At 38.8% G+C, this 14918-nt stretch overlaps 1 protein-coding gene across 2 annotated transcripts in view; it reads right to left on the bottom strand.

Moving 5' to 3' along the window:
* si:ch211-202p1.5 (uncharacterized protein LOC103909337 homolog) overlaps positions 1-12396 on the bottom strand; it is a 48667-nt gene extending 36271 nt beyond the window's left edge. Inside the window, exons 1-3 of one of the 2 annotated variants that reach the window (XM_042095048.1) lie at positions 12319-12396; positions 12046-12110; positions 912-1077 (exon numbers count right to left, since the gene is read on the bottom strand). In XM_042095048.1, the coding sequence (XP_041950982.1) occupies positions 912-1077; positions 12046-12110; positions 12319-12329 (242 nt within the window). In that variant the 5' untranslated portion in view covers positions 12330-12396. Of the gene's footprint in view, positions 1-911; positions 1078-10656; positions 10747-12045; positions 12111-12318 lie in introns of those variants that run through there. The other variant, XM_042095049.1, reaches the window with a different exon arrangement.
* Between the last annotated feature and the right edge of the window lie 2522 nt (positions 12397-14918).

Raw genomic sequence — 14918 nt, 5'->3', positions numbered from 1 at the left:
CGGTCATAATAATCAGTTAGCAAGATGTCAATTTCACGGCAATCAAAAACCATGAAAGTTGTGATGTCACATTGATTTTTATTTATAGAATTAAATGTCAGTGTTCCTCTGTAAATACAAAATCATGTTTGAGTTGCATGTCTATTTAGGTTCCTGTGACTATTTAACTCATAGAACATTTATTTTAAAACATAGACAAACATTTTTCTTTGATCTGCGTGTTCCTGTAGCACTCTCATGTCGCACGAAATGTGTCTTCTTAGATTACTAAATGAGTCTTTAGGCTACTCACTGAAACAGTCACCACATGGTTGTTCTTGCTCTACAATATTTTTAACGAGTGTCGGGGTTTGAAAAGTGAGTGGAGAATGGAAGTTCTTACAACAACTGGAATCTTAAAAGTGAATCATTAACATAACATATGAAGTTGTTTATGTAAGTTAACTGCCAAAAACTGCCATGTCACGCCAGCAACCCAGTGACATTTCTCTGTAGAAATTATGTTGAAAAGACTATTATTTCACAGTACTTGCGTTAATATTTTCTTGTTCTGTATGTGTCCTTCTGTTCTGTACAGTATGTGTACGCTACAGGATCAATAACATATCTAGGCATGAAAACTATCCTCAAGCCTCTTTTATCTTTTTTTTGTTCAAATTTGTATGAATGATCAAAATCGGTACAGTATTCAGTTAGAATGATAAAACTGTGGCAAGTGCAAAATGGCTATAAAATGTAATTCACAAGTAAACTGCTGGTTTTTGTCTGTGACTAGACTCAAAATAAAAGTCTCTGACAACACAATTTTGTTGTAAATAATCATTTTCATGAACATTTTCATGTCTAAAATCACTGTAGCTCTTAACATCAAATGCAACTACATACAAATGGAATCCATGGTCTGAAATTACCTTGGTGTATTGATCCATACGATCCCAATGTGGCAGAAGTATACACACTCCCTATCTTTCAGATTCTCACAAGAGCAGCGCTTGTTTCTGTGGATGACCTGGAGGTGAAGCATGCCTGAGCATGGCTTTTTTTGGACATCAGGGGCAGAGATGGCATTAACCGCTACTGAAAGAGAGAATATGGCAACATTATGAACAGTGTTGGGTCGTTACTCAAAAATGTAATGCATTACACATTATTTGCTACTAAACATGTAATTCCTTACATTACTTATTTACTCTCTATGGAAAGTAACTTGTTACATTACTTTTGCATTGAAATGTCTCTATTGACACTGTTATTGATGCCGTCCCCTTCATGTGTGTGTTTTTTTTTTTTATATAATTATTATTTAATTAATGACGCTGTGTGAAACATATGATAGCATAATCTATCCTATTAGACGCCTATATCCAGACACTGTACCAGGTCGTACAGAAGCTCATTGCATTCACATGAGTAAAAAAAAAATCACATTATCTCATAATTATGAGATAATTAACTCATAATTACGAGATAGTATCTCATAATTACTATAACAACCTAGCAACCACCACAATAATGTCAACCTAACAACCACCATGGCAACCAACATGATTACCCTAGCAACCAGCATAGCTATCACTTTATTTGGCATAGCAACCACCCTATTCCCTAGCAACAACCACTATAATGTCAACCTAGCAACCACCATAGCAACCAACATGATAACCCTAGCAACCACTTTATTTGGCATAGCAACTGTGGTGGATTTATATGATTTAAAGGATGCATGTATGTTTTTTTATAAACTTTGATATTACTGCAGTTATTATGAGACTTCAAGGCCTGTACACATCTTAAACAGACCAGACCAGCAGTCAAAAGAGTGGGGTGAATGAGTGCATAGTGCAAACTGGGCCTAGACGGTCAAGAGCGAGAGGATGAGGTAATGAAAACTGGAAAAAAAACAGAATCAGACAGTTTTGCATATAATTTCTATGCATGATATGACAAGGGGTCCCACCAATATCCGTAACCTTGGTGGATGCTGATAGGCCAACAGGTGTCTTTCGAGGGAGGCGAGAAGGCCCAACTTCAAGGTTAAGGAGTATAAAAGATAGGCCGCAGCCATTTTGATTTCAGATCTCACATCTCACCTCACCCTATTGCTTGACACCTGGTCTGAACATTGTTTAGACTGGAGTATCACTGCAATACGGTGAATAAAGATTCAGCAGTCTTCAGAGATCTCCTGTCTGTTCTGTCTCCTTCGGACGCCTTGTCCCAGAGTGCTAATTAGTAATAGTCAAGTGATAAATTACTAGTGGATTCGAAAGTGGACTAGTTTTTCCACGACACAACCACCATGTGTTCCCTAGCAACAACATAGCAACAACCTTAGCAACCATCAAGATTATCCTAGCAACCAGCAGATCAACTGCTTTGTTTTGCATAAAAAACACCATATGTATCCTAGCAACCATCTTAATTAAACTAGCAAACAACCTCGCAACCACCACTTTAATATGACCCTAGTAACCACCATAGCAACCAGCCTCCACCCTGGTCATCGGTAGTTCCATGGTCAGAGACCTCTGCATTCCCCCTTCACCTAGCGGTCCCTCCAAGGTCTACTGCTTCCCTGGTGCCAAGGTCCGTGGCATCCAGCAAAAACTCCCAAGCATCCTCACTTGCCACACCAAGGTCAACAACATCATTGTGCACGTGGGCACCAATGACATCAAAGATAGGCAGTCAGTAGCATTGCAGGAAAACTACAAAATTCTCATCACCACCCTGATGGGCACAGAAAAACGGATTGTCATCTCTGGGCCTCTCCCTACCTACAGAAAAGGTGCTGAGAGAAGGTCAATACTGTTAGATCTCCACACCTGGCTGAAACGCTACTGCGCTTCCCTAAGCATCCCCTATGTTAACAATGTTAACAACTGGGACTTGTTCTGGGAGAGCATGATGGTCTCCACCCAAACCTACCTGTAACCAGACTGCTCTCTGACAACATAACGACCACAATGAGGCATTGGCATTCTGTAGAAAATATTACAGATCCATGCCCCCAGGTATCGATTCAAATGGCATTGTACATGTGGATGGGTCTGAAAATGTTTTCTGTAGGGTAACATATAACTTCTACTACTATAGATCAAGCTGCTTCATGTCAGCATGGCATATGCATATAGCTCTATTCCAACATTGATTTCTAATGTATAGTGAAAAGAAAAGGCCATTTTAAAACTAGAAACCTAACTAACAGCTAACATGGGCTTACTAACTATAGGCACACTCACTACTAAAACCTTTGCAATCAATGATTTTATCAGTGAATCGATTCAAAATAGGAATATCTGTTTCTTGTTGAAACCTGGCTAACTTCAGACAGCGAAGCTGTTCTTGAACCTGTCCCCCAAATTATAATTTCTTCCACTCAACTAGATAGGGTAAACGAGGGGGTGGAATTGCCACCATTCTCTCAAACACATAGTTGCACTAGAGTCAATTTTGGCGATTTCGCTTCCTTCGAGTATATCGCCCTCACTCTGAAGGCTGACCCAGCTATACTCCTATTGACCTTATCACGCCCTCCTAAACGATGGACTGGCTTCCTCGACCAATTTTCTGAATTTATGTCGCTCATCATCACTAGCTATGATCGGAAAATTGTAAATGGCGATTTTAATATCCATGTCAATAAAACATGGATATTAAATAGTTCCTTAATGTTTTGGACAGTTTAGAGCTAAAGCAGCATGTTACGGGGTCCACCCACAACCTTGGCAATACCCTTGATCTATTCTAGTTATTATTCTAGTTATTTCTAAAGGGATAGAAGTCACTGACTTATCAGTAAACAATATAAATGTGTCTGATCATTATTGTGTATCTTTTAATGTCATACTAAATACTTTAAAAATTCATCCTGAAATTACAATCAAATCACGATTCTTGGACGTTAGAGCAAAACAGCGGTTCATAGCTCTTGCAGACTCCAGAAACTCAGGTATTTTAAATATTTCTATTGACTAAACAGTAGAGGCTTTCAATAGTGAACTAGGTGTCCTGCTTGAGAGTGGCACCCTTAAAGACTTAAAAAGGCCCTGTAGCAAACTGACTCCTTGGATGAATGAAAATATCCATGACCTAAAAAGATCCTGTAGAAAAGCTAAGAGAATATGGAGAAAAACTAAGTTACAGGTTCAGGTTCTATAAGAAAAAATAGCAGATTATAATAGAGCTATTCAGAATGACAGAAGGATCCACTTCTCTAAGGTAATTGCTTTTAACACATTCAGTCAGGCATCCTCTCTAAGATGTGAAGAATGTGTGCTGATTTTTTCAAAAACAAAGTAGTTTCTACAAGGGAGGCTATTGGTAATAGGTAATAATTTTGCTAGTACACCCAAAACAGCCCCCCCAAATCAATGATCTCAGACTGGCTACTGACTTAAACAAAGTCAATCCTTATTCTTCGAGATAATTCATCTTATAAGGGGTCTGGGGAACACTGTGTGGGCAGGTGACTTTTCAAGCCTATGGAGTTTTGAATAATATTCAAACAAAGGTTAATCAGAATGATAAACATGCGTTAACATGCAGCTTTTTAAGTTACTTACAAGCATATTTGAAGGGTTCAGATGCAAAAGCCTCTAAATGCCACCTATGTCAAAAATGAGATAAAGATGGTGAGGGGATGCTCTCCACACATAGTATACGCTAATCAAATAATTTAACTTCTAAACCCACTACATACCACTCCTTTCCTGGTCTGAAATATCGATTTATAGGCAAAAACCTATAGGAGACTGAATTTAAATGCTCATTTAAAAGAAAAGTGGTCAGACGGATTTAGAGGGTTTTGCATCTGAACTCTTCATTTGTTAACAGTTAACATGCAGCTTGTAAGTGTTAACAAGCAGCTTGTTAATGCTTGTTAATGGTGTATAAGACAAAGAGGTGGATAACTAATACGCTTATAAGACCTTTCTTACCTATTTGTAGTACATTTTGCAGCCCCCCAACAAGCTGCATGTTAGCTGTTAACAAATATGCTTGTAAGTCACTTAAAAGGCTGCTTATTAACACTTACAAGCGGCATGTTAACCGTTAGTTAATGTTATTAAAGGATAACAACAGTTAACCAGTGGTGGAGGAAGTACTGAACCTCAGTACTTAAGTAAAAGTACAAATACACAGAGAAATATTTACTTTAGTAAAAGTAAAAGTACCACAATGACAACCCTACTTAAGTAAAAGTAAAAAGTACCTGCTTTTAAATGTACTTTAAGTATTAAAAGTAAAAGTATTTGCATAATGATTTATTCTCTTAATATCTATATTCTAAAAGGAAAAATCAGTATGGGCTGTGGCATTTTAATTAAGCTAGTTTTAGGTTATACTCGACTAGATAGTTTTAAGTTAATGCAATTGTGCTTACCATCTGTGGCCCAGTTTACATTCTGACCTACAATTCTAGAGACTGTAATTCTGGTTATCTACTAGGGTGATCTGCTGAGTAATATCATTCAGCAAAACACGAGAGCCTGAAGTTTAACGGGGTAGACAAGGGAAACGTCGGGTGGATCGTAATGCCAATTATGCTGATTGAACAGAAAAGTTGCTGAGAAAGGTGTCTTTATGATTAAGTTCAGTTTCACTTGCGCAGACGCATAGACATTGAATGAGCGCTCACGTTACTACCCCCCAATTGTAGGCTATGCATCTTTATTTAATCACACACAATTAAGGAATATTTCCTAATCTGGAAAATGTTACGTTTTTTCCGGCCACCGGTTCATTAATAGTCTACCATTCATTTGTGCCGCAAATGATCAGACGTGTGACAGAAGCATGGGCATAGCCTGTAACTTCGCTGATCCGCGGATAGGAGGCCCTAACGCTGCAGATAACAGACAGAGAAAGGCACAGAACACAGTTGCATGTACAGTGTAGCCATGGGTCTGGTGAATATAGCCTACCGAATGCAGATGGCTACAAGCTCACGCTTTGCCTGGTCTAGAAGCTTATGTTTCTAAGAATGCACGTAGCGCTCCAGAATCTTTAGTAGCAACCCCTCGGTAAAACAAACGTGTTTGTCAGAGAGAAAAAAAAACTGATAATAAAATGTATCGTAAAAAGGAACGATGGTGTTGTAGAAATGTAGCGGAGTAAAAGTACAGATAATTGCTGTAAAATGTAACGAAGTAAAAGTCAAAAGTATGCACTATACATTTTACTTAAGTAAAGTACAAATACAGTATTTGTACTTCGTTACATTCCACCACTGCAGTTAACTAACTGTTAGTAATAAATTGTTAACTGCTTATTATGCACTGTTAATACCTAATAAGCACATGTTATTCTAAAGTGTTACCGAATCATGTTTCAATTCAGATACCTAAATCTACTGATCGCTTATTTTGTATGACTACATTTGTCCATATTCCCTCAAAACTCACTAGAAGACATCATTTGAGGGGTCATGTTTTAAAAATACCCCCAAATCATCAGAATCTTGTTTCAATCCATATAACCTGAATCTAGGTTAGGTAGGTATAACCTAAATCTATTGATGGCTTATTTTATAAATGTATCCATATTCTCTCAAAACTAACTAGAAGAAATCATTTGAGGGGTCATTTTTTAAAAGAATTCTCTGGGGGAACATACCTCCAAACCACCCTAGAATTGCTTTTTGACACTGTATAATTTAAGTACAGACTACACAGACTGTATAGTGATTACACAGAGAAAGAAATTCACATATTAAGACCCACATCATCCAAAACGCCAGCTACATCTCCGATTTGCCTCCCACCTCGTGTAATGTAATGTAGAGAACAAAACATATTCAATGAAATCTGTAGAATTTTAATGTCCATGGCCCCCTCCTGGAACCTCATGCCACCCCTTCGCCACCCCAGGAAAAAATCTCTAGATCCACCCCTGAGCTTAAGATGTGTTGCTAAAGCAGCCATAATGAAATTAAGGTGTCATTGTTTGGATACTTCACACACACATGCTTTTTAATTTCACAGACTACAACTACCAAGCTGGAATCAAAGCACATCGATTCCCCTCTCACACCCTGCACGCACTTAAAACAAAATAAACAGGCGTCTCCGTCTCACGCATGTATAGGCAAAACTGTATCAGACCGGTGTAACGTTGGGAAATCTTCCATTGCACAGAATGATTTTTGTAGCACGTGCAACAAATGACAGTCGAAAGATACAATTACAGTGCTGCTATCAATTTGCTTGGTATAAACGCATTATAGTTTTCTACAAATGCAATCAATCAAATTGGCCTCCATCACTCAATCAACGCTAACGGTAACATTACCTAGGTCCTTATTGATATTATAAGATTAACGTACCTGCAGTAAAAACCAAGCATGTCCAATAAACATCCTCAGATTTATTTCGGCTTCAAGAAGAAATGGGAATTACATTTCATGTGAACATCGTCCTAGCCTTATTAGATGTTATCTGCGGTTAACTACAGTCCTTGTAGGAAGCGTCCATTGTTTTTCCAACCCACTTTTAACTTCCAACAAAATTACGTCTCACTGCAACGATGCGCCATCTAGTGGACAAACGACTACTTATCACCAATACTGGAAATGTAGCCATGATGATGATGATGAATATTTATTTTGGCTTTCTTTTCATTTAATTTTTGAATTTGTAATTATGTATCGGCCATTCTAATACCGATAGTATGTGTGTGTGTGCATGTGTATAAGTGTGCACCGCCATCTACAGGCCAATGAGTGTACAGTCACTAAATGTACACATAACCTAATATTTTTTAGACCCCCCATGGATGAAATTCTATGAAACTTGGCATACCCCCAGAGAATGCCAGGTCAATCATACACATACAATTTGGTGCAGTTCTGAACATCTTAACTGAAGATCTTAACTATTACGATATAATAAGAAGAATATTGCATTTTAATTTTTTAATTTTCGGGTGGGGGGGGGGGGGGACAAATCACAAATGAGTGATTATGGGCCAGGTTGATGTGGGCCCTTGAGACCAACATACCATAAAAGATTCTTCATCCTCAGTGCCACGGTTCAGGTAGTTATTTAGGAAAAACTGCTTTTTTTGCGGTTCGGGGGGGCCCAGCACGGGGGGGGAGTGGCCCCCGGGGACGAAACTAAATTTTTCCGTAAAAGTCTGGTGGGGCTACATACCCACCAAATTTCATGTGCCCCGGTGGTTCGGTGTCCCGGGTATCGTTGACCAAAAATTCAGGAAGTAGATGACGGGGGGGAAAAAAAAAAAAAAAAAAAAAAAACTTCCTATAGGCAATCCCTTCCTATAGGCAATCCCTATATGATCGCTTCGCTAGCTTCGCCGGGGAGGGTCACGTCTTTTTTTGAAATTCTGTTGAAGGGTCATTGAAAAATGTATTGCAGGCAAGGGAGGGTCATGCAACTTTAGCCTGCAGCATCCAAAATCCCTCCAGTGGCTCCTCTTATAATTAACGAACGGTCCCTAACTAAGGAGGGCGGGACTTAGCAAAGGGTTAATTTGACTTGAACCACTTTTTTTTCAGCTATGACTTTTTCATGCAGTTTATACTTTTATACAAGATATTTGATAAAACTAAGACATTTCTGCCAAAATGAATTGAGTCATTGTGACATCATAATAGGGTTATTAAGCCACCTGTATTGCAATCAAGCACCTGTGCTCTATAACTTTCTGTGTCTCTCTCCATTCAACCAACTGGATCTTTCACCTTTCTCTTTTCACTTTTCCCTTTCTTTCACCTTTTCTCTTTCTTCACTTTTGCCTTCTCTTTCCTCTCTGTCCCAATTTCAATTACTTTTTAAACTATTTTTAAAATTTAAGTCCTTATATAACTGCTCAACTCTCTTTCTCTCTCTCTCTCTCTTAAAGGGGCACCAGGCAACGTTTTCGTGTTAATTGCTCATCTTCGTAAGTCGGTATATGGTTAAATGACTCATTACAGGGCGAATGAAGATTCTTACGCCCCCGCCCCTACTGTCTGTAGGAAGAATATCCCGCTTGCAAGTTCAGTGTATCTTACCCGCCCACCGAAGCAGGATCAGTTTACATCCTGCATCCACAGCACAGAGGCAGGCTAACAAAACGCTAGCGATTGTTGCAAACGTTGTATAATGGCAGAGCCGGCAAAGAAGCAGCGAAAACCCTTGACGAAAGATGCAAAGAAAAGGAAAAGAGCTTCAGACCGAGCGAGGGGGAGTTTCGTAGAGAAAAAGCATCAGGCTTGCCTGGTGTCCCTTTAATTGAACTAGGGGTATTGTAATCAAATACCTGAGGTGCAATCAAGCACCTGTGCTCTTACTGACTGCAGCAACTTAAAAGGAACATTTTCTCTGTGTCTCTCTCAATTCAACTAGGTTTCTCACTTTTTTTTAGTCCTTTTCGCTACCTTTTCTTTTCTTTCGCTACCTCTCTATTTTCCCCATTTCAATAACTCTTTAAACTATTTTGATAATTTTACATTAATATTGATAATAGGCTCCCTAGCAACACTTTAGCAACCAATTCAATTACCCTAGCAACATCCTATCAACCGCTTTGCATGCACTGGTAATTCCTTGGAATTGCATTTCTAGTTGAGAATGCATTCGCCACTGCAATGTTTTGAGATGCTGATTTTTTTATTCAGGTGAATATTTAGCTTCAAATGTTATTTTTAGATGTTATAAACGGCCTAATTGTTATGAAGAAAGCAAAGAAGTATCATCTAAAGCCAAGAAGTCCTTCTCAAGCAGTAGTAGGCGGTTTAATTTCACAACCAGCTCCACATGACAGGGTAAAGCACAACACTGCAGCATGCGTCCCCACGGCATGAGGAGGAGAAATCCTATTTCCTCAAATAAGAGAATCCAGTAGTCTTTGCGCACACTGTTAGGAACTGTAGAGTGATTACAGTAACGCGATGCACTATTCCGTTACTAACAAATATATGTGATTACAGTATCACGTTACTTTGTACTTTCTAATGTGATTACTTTACATTAGACCCAACTCAACTTTCTGTAATTCTACAATATATTATAAAATATATATACTTTGTATAAATGATTGTGCCAAAGTCAAATTCTGTCCTGATCCTGTAAAAAATTAGTTTGAAAGGTTTGAAGACTGTTCCTGAAAAGATATAAAAAAGACTGTGAAATGTATAGTAATAAATTGACCATTAGATCATTAACTTAGACCATTAAAGGCCCATTTGTTAATGGCGTAATTTGTTAATTTGCCATCTTCAGCCATACTTTACATACGATTACGGTGGCCTCTTAATATGCCCTTTTTTAGCTATACTTAATGTTGTGTAGATACAGGCTCTTAGTATGCCAAATACAGGACATACTTATGAAATACCTCAGAAAAATGTGACTTAAAAGTCTGTTTAGTAAAGGCTGGAATCCACATAAATGCTTTACATTAATCCCACAGCCTAAAAATGAAGGTTGTTTTTCCATTTACAGAGCCAGCCAGGACTGTGTACAGTTCAAACACTGAATGGACAGCTGTAAGACCCAAGTTTTGACAAAAAGTAGTTATGATTAGAATCACAAACTCTATTTTGAAATGCATGTAATCAAACAAAAAAAATAATGTTGAACATATTTAAAAAGCTGTAACTATATTAAAACCATATGATATAAAACCATGATAAAAACCTTCTAGTTTTACCTTTTTGATGCGGTATCAGAACCAGAGTGCTCATCAGGATATAAGCAGTTGTGAAATGCATACTTTCTCCAGATTATAGTCAACAAAATTGAAGGAATTTACCAACCGAGGATCAGCAGTATAGCATACAGACAGAAAGTAACCCTCTCCTGGATCAGAGGGAGGTGTGGAGTTAAAAATGTACAGGGATTCCAGAGTTTGCGGCCCATGTTTCTTACACCTGGTGTTCTAACACACAGTCTGTAGTAAATGCAGTCTCAGGATTTCCTACTCTCTAAATACCCATACACACATGTGTGTGTGTGGTATGGGATGTGTGTGGTATGTGGTGTGTGTGTGTGTGTGTGTGTGTGTGTGTGTGTGTGTGTGTGTGTGTGTGTGTGTGTGTGTGTGTGTGTGTGTGTGTAAGCGTGTACAACCTATTTAACTACTACATTTTAATATTGGTGAATATGTGTGCTTCCATGCATCAATTTCTATTTTAGTTTTTCAACATCATAAACATCAATCCCCAGGATTAGATGGCAGCCCATAGTGCTAAATAAATTTAAAAAAACTGTCAAACAACTGACCATGTCCTCCCAGTTCTGCCTAATGAGCCCAGGTCCCTGGCTAACATATGCCTCATTTTATGTGTGTAGGCATCCCTCTCTCTCTCTATCCAAATGTGCTTGTTTACACCTATCGTTTTAGAGAGGAATTCATTTATATTTAGTTAACCTCTCAGCTGCTGTCTCCTTAACATAATGTTAATTTAGTGCACATAATATAAGATTAGTGCTTAGTAATCAAGACACTGCAGTATTTCATCCTTAGTTTGAAAGTGAACAGTTCGAACAGAGAGAAAACACTGGGATTTTTTGTCTTGAGATTGGGTAGCTGTGTAGCACCATGCCTTCACAAAAACCAAGGGAAACCCATTGTGGTAAACCTACATCTTAATTAAAGCAATAATGATCTGTTTGAAAATCTCTGCTGGAACATCTGTGTAACAGATTTTCTGTATGGATTTTTTTCTGCACACAGGCTATCTGATACCTTTCTATCCAAAGTCAGATAAAATGAATGCACATAATTCATTTCAGTCACTGTCATATGATAGTTTTATATGTGTAAATAAAAGATAAAACACCAACAACATGGTGGACCCTTTATATTGTCGGATCAGTTGTAAATAGGGCTTGTAATGTAATCACAGTAGGTGCACTGAGAAGTATTTTAAGCTAAACCACAAAGCCAGTATAGTCTCACCTCAGTCCTATTTTGCTTACTTTCTGACTTCTCATTAGTTGAAATTAAATTTACGTTGGCATTCAACAGGGATAATTAAAGACTTGGGAAAACACAAAACATCTTTAGTCATGGAACCCCAGGCTACAGCAACCATACATTTGAGGGAGGTGGAGAGATGAGAACACATCAGAGGAATAGAAGGTAGTTTATCTGGCAACATCCTGTGGGAAGGACATAATGAGTCTGTTAGGGTAAATGCAACTAGTGACTTTTAGATACATGTATTAAAGACAGTAAGTGTTGCTAAATTAAAATGAATGGAAATCAACAATTACATTACAAGTTATAACAAGCAAGTATAATAATCAAAACGTTTTGATTTAGTAGTTTATTGAAAGAAAAGTCTTAAAAATGTGCTAGCCTTGATACCTGAAAGTCATTGGGGGAATTGTCTGAAATTTGGGCTTTTACTTGCAGTCACAGTTTAGTGGTTCTGAATGCACACTAACTTTGCATGAAGAGCATATAGGTTTGGTCTCAGCTTTGGTGGGGAAACATCCTCAACTCCTGTTGTCACAAACACCAAAATTATTGTTTCAATACCAATACCAAGTGAAGAATCTCGATTTCGATACTTGTGATTTAAAAAATTGTGTAATCATTCACATCAGTGGTGATCATAGAATTTGATTGAATTTCAATTTAATTTTATTTATAGAGGACCAAAACATTACACATGTCTCATGGCACTTAGAGTGTTAGACAATCAGAGAAAAGAAAAGAAGGCCCATGGTAACTAACCTGGCCCTAGCCAGATGAATGTCGTTCCGCTTAGCTCCGCCTAGCTTCACTCACATCCATCTGGGACCTCTTCCATTGAGAGTGATTTCTCCAACCAACTTTATGGTTTAGCCAATCAGGACGCAGGGCGGGAGTTTCATAGATGTGACATAGCGTAGAAGCGACTGTGAGTCTGTTATTAGCGTCACGGGTTGGCTTCGATTGTGAGTGGTTGAAGTAGCACGTCAATAGATGACGGACAAGTGGCTTATTCAATCATATGCAAGCATTTTTTGATTAGGCCCAGCCTTCTGAAGCAACACTTCAATGGATCGGTTCCAGATGGATGAGTGGAGCTAGGCGGAGCGAAATTCATCTGGCTATTGCCAGGTTACATGGTAACAGGGGTGAGAAAAAACTCCCTAGAATTGGAAATACATATAGGAAGAAACCTCGAGCAGATCCACGACTCAAGGGCCTGACCCATCTGCCTAGGGTCAGTTACTGAACAGTAAGGTCTGTATACATGATAAATGCATAAGTTAGATGTAGAGAATAGAACATGGTGTTTAAGGCCACCTGAGGTGTATGTTACAAGAGGTGGGATGGTTACATATCCGGTATGATAATGCATTAATCCTATTTAGTGTCAGAAAGTCTCCCGGAAGTTCCGGGAGTCTTCCGCATATTGATAGCGGCTCCCTGGCGCCCGCAAATTAGATACAATCTCCCGGAATCTAGAGTGAGCGATCAAGAGCGCGCATGCGAGACCGCGTGTGCATCGGAGTGTAGCACGCACACGACGGGAGAGAGAGAGAGATGGTGCGTGTGTCTGAGCGCGTCCAAGACAGAGAGCATCCTGATTGGCCTGTTTCGCTAAATCAACCAATCAGTTTTCAGTGTAGGCGGGCTTTTATCTCTTTTCTCCCGAACTTACCTAGCGTTCATGGGCTTCGGAAAAACCCATTTGGAAAAACCTTTCTCCAATGAAAACATCATCATTCCGCGTCATTCACGTCACTTAATGTGAGTGGTCGGAAACTGGGGCTAGATTTTGCTAACAGAGTTGCCCAGTTAGTGGCTCGTCATCACTTTTGTCGTCACGTTGTAGTTCGTTTGTAGTCCATGTGGCCTTTCATGCCCAACAGTTTTAATGTGAACTTGGGAATTTGCCCTTTTTATCACTTGAAAGCTGCATATCTTTCTTTCACGAGCATCTTACACTATATTTTAAGCAAATACAGTTGTTTGTTTAGGATTAGTGAGTGTATGTTTTAACCTTTGTTGTAGCATCCGTGTTTGTCACACATTCTGATGGCAAAGCACATGAACACTTGCTGTCTTTAAAACACAGTAGCCATGGGGGTGGTCCTTGTCATTCCGAGGTGCTCTGAATGCACCATTAATTAATCAGTTCAGTGTATAGAAACAGGAGCGTCATGGCAGAGTCATGCCTCAAAAAAAGGAAAATGTAAGACCCATTTCAAAGTGTAGGCTACCCTTGTCTCGTAAGAGTAAAACATAATGATGGACCTATGCATGCTGCACTGTTTGTAACAGTGACTTTAGCATTGCCCATAGCGGGTTAAATGATTGCAAAAGACATGTTGAGGTGAGTTTAACAAGTCAATTCATGTGCACATTATTCAGTCCTATAGCCTACTAGATGGCTAGTTGCCAAGGCTACATGAAAAGACCAAACTACCAAAATCTACATATTTTATTTTCACAATTTCTATCTATAGGCCTTCCTTATTTGTTGTACTGACTAGACATTATTGAACATATTAATCTGTATTTAAGTAGGCTAAAGTTTTTTTTTTTTTTTTTTTTTTTTGGGGAGGGGCGGGCTTCGTGATACCTCCCTCAAATTCAAATTCAAAAGGAGCTTTATTAGCATGACCATAACGTTGTACAGTATTGCCAAAGCATTTGGGTCAAATACATCAAATGGGGAGGGAAGAGGGGGAAACACACAAATAAAACAGAATAATGATAATTGTACACAAATATGAATTATGAACTATGGCAATGGAGAAGGGTGTGTGTGTGTGTCTGCATGTTTGTGTGGGCATGTGTTGTGTGTGTGTGTGTGTCTGTGTGTATGTATGAGTGCATGTTCATATTTAGGTAGTCTCTAAGTCCAGGGTTGCCAGATTGGGCGGTTTCCCACCCAATTGGGCGGTTTTGCAATCTATTTTGCGGGCAAAAATGGGTTTGGGCGGGTGTATAAAAATTGGGCTGGTTTC

This window comes from Alosa sapidissima, chromosome 6 (assembly GCF_018492685.1).
Source record: "Alosa sapidissima isolate fAloSap1 chromosome 6, fAloSap1.pri, whole genome shotgun sequence".
Classification (NCBI taxonomy): Eukaryota; Metazoa; Chordata; class Actinopteri; order Clupeiformes; family Clupeidae; genus Alosa; species Alosa sapidissima.
This window is presented reverse-complemented; position numbering and strand designations above follow the sequence as displayed.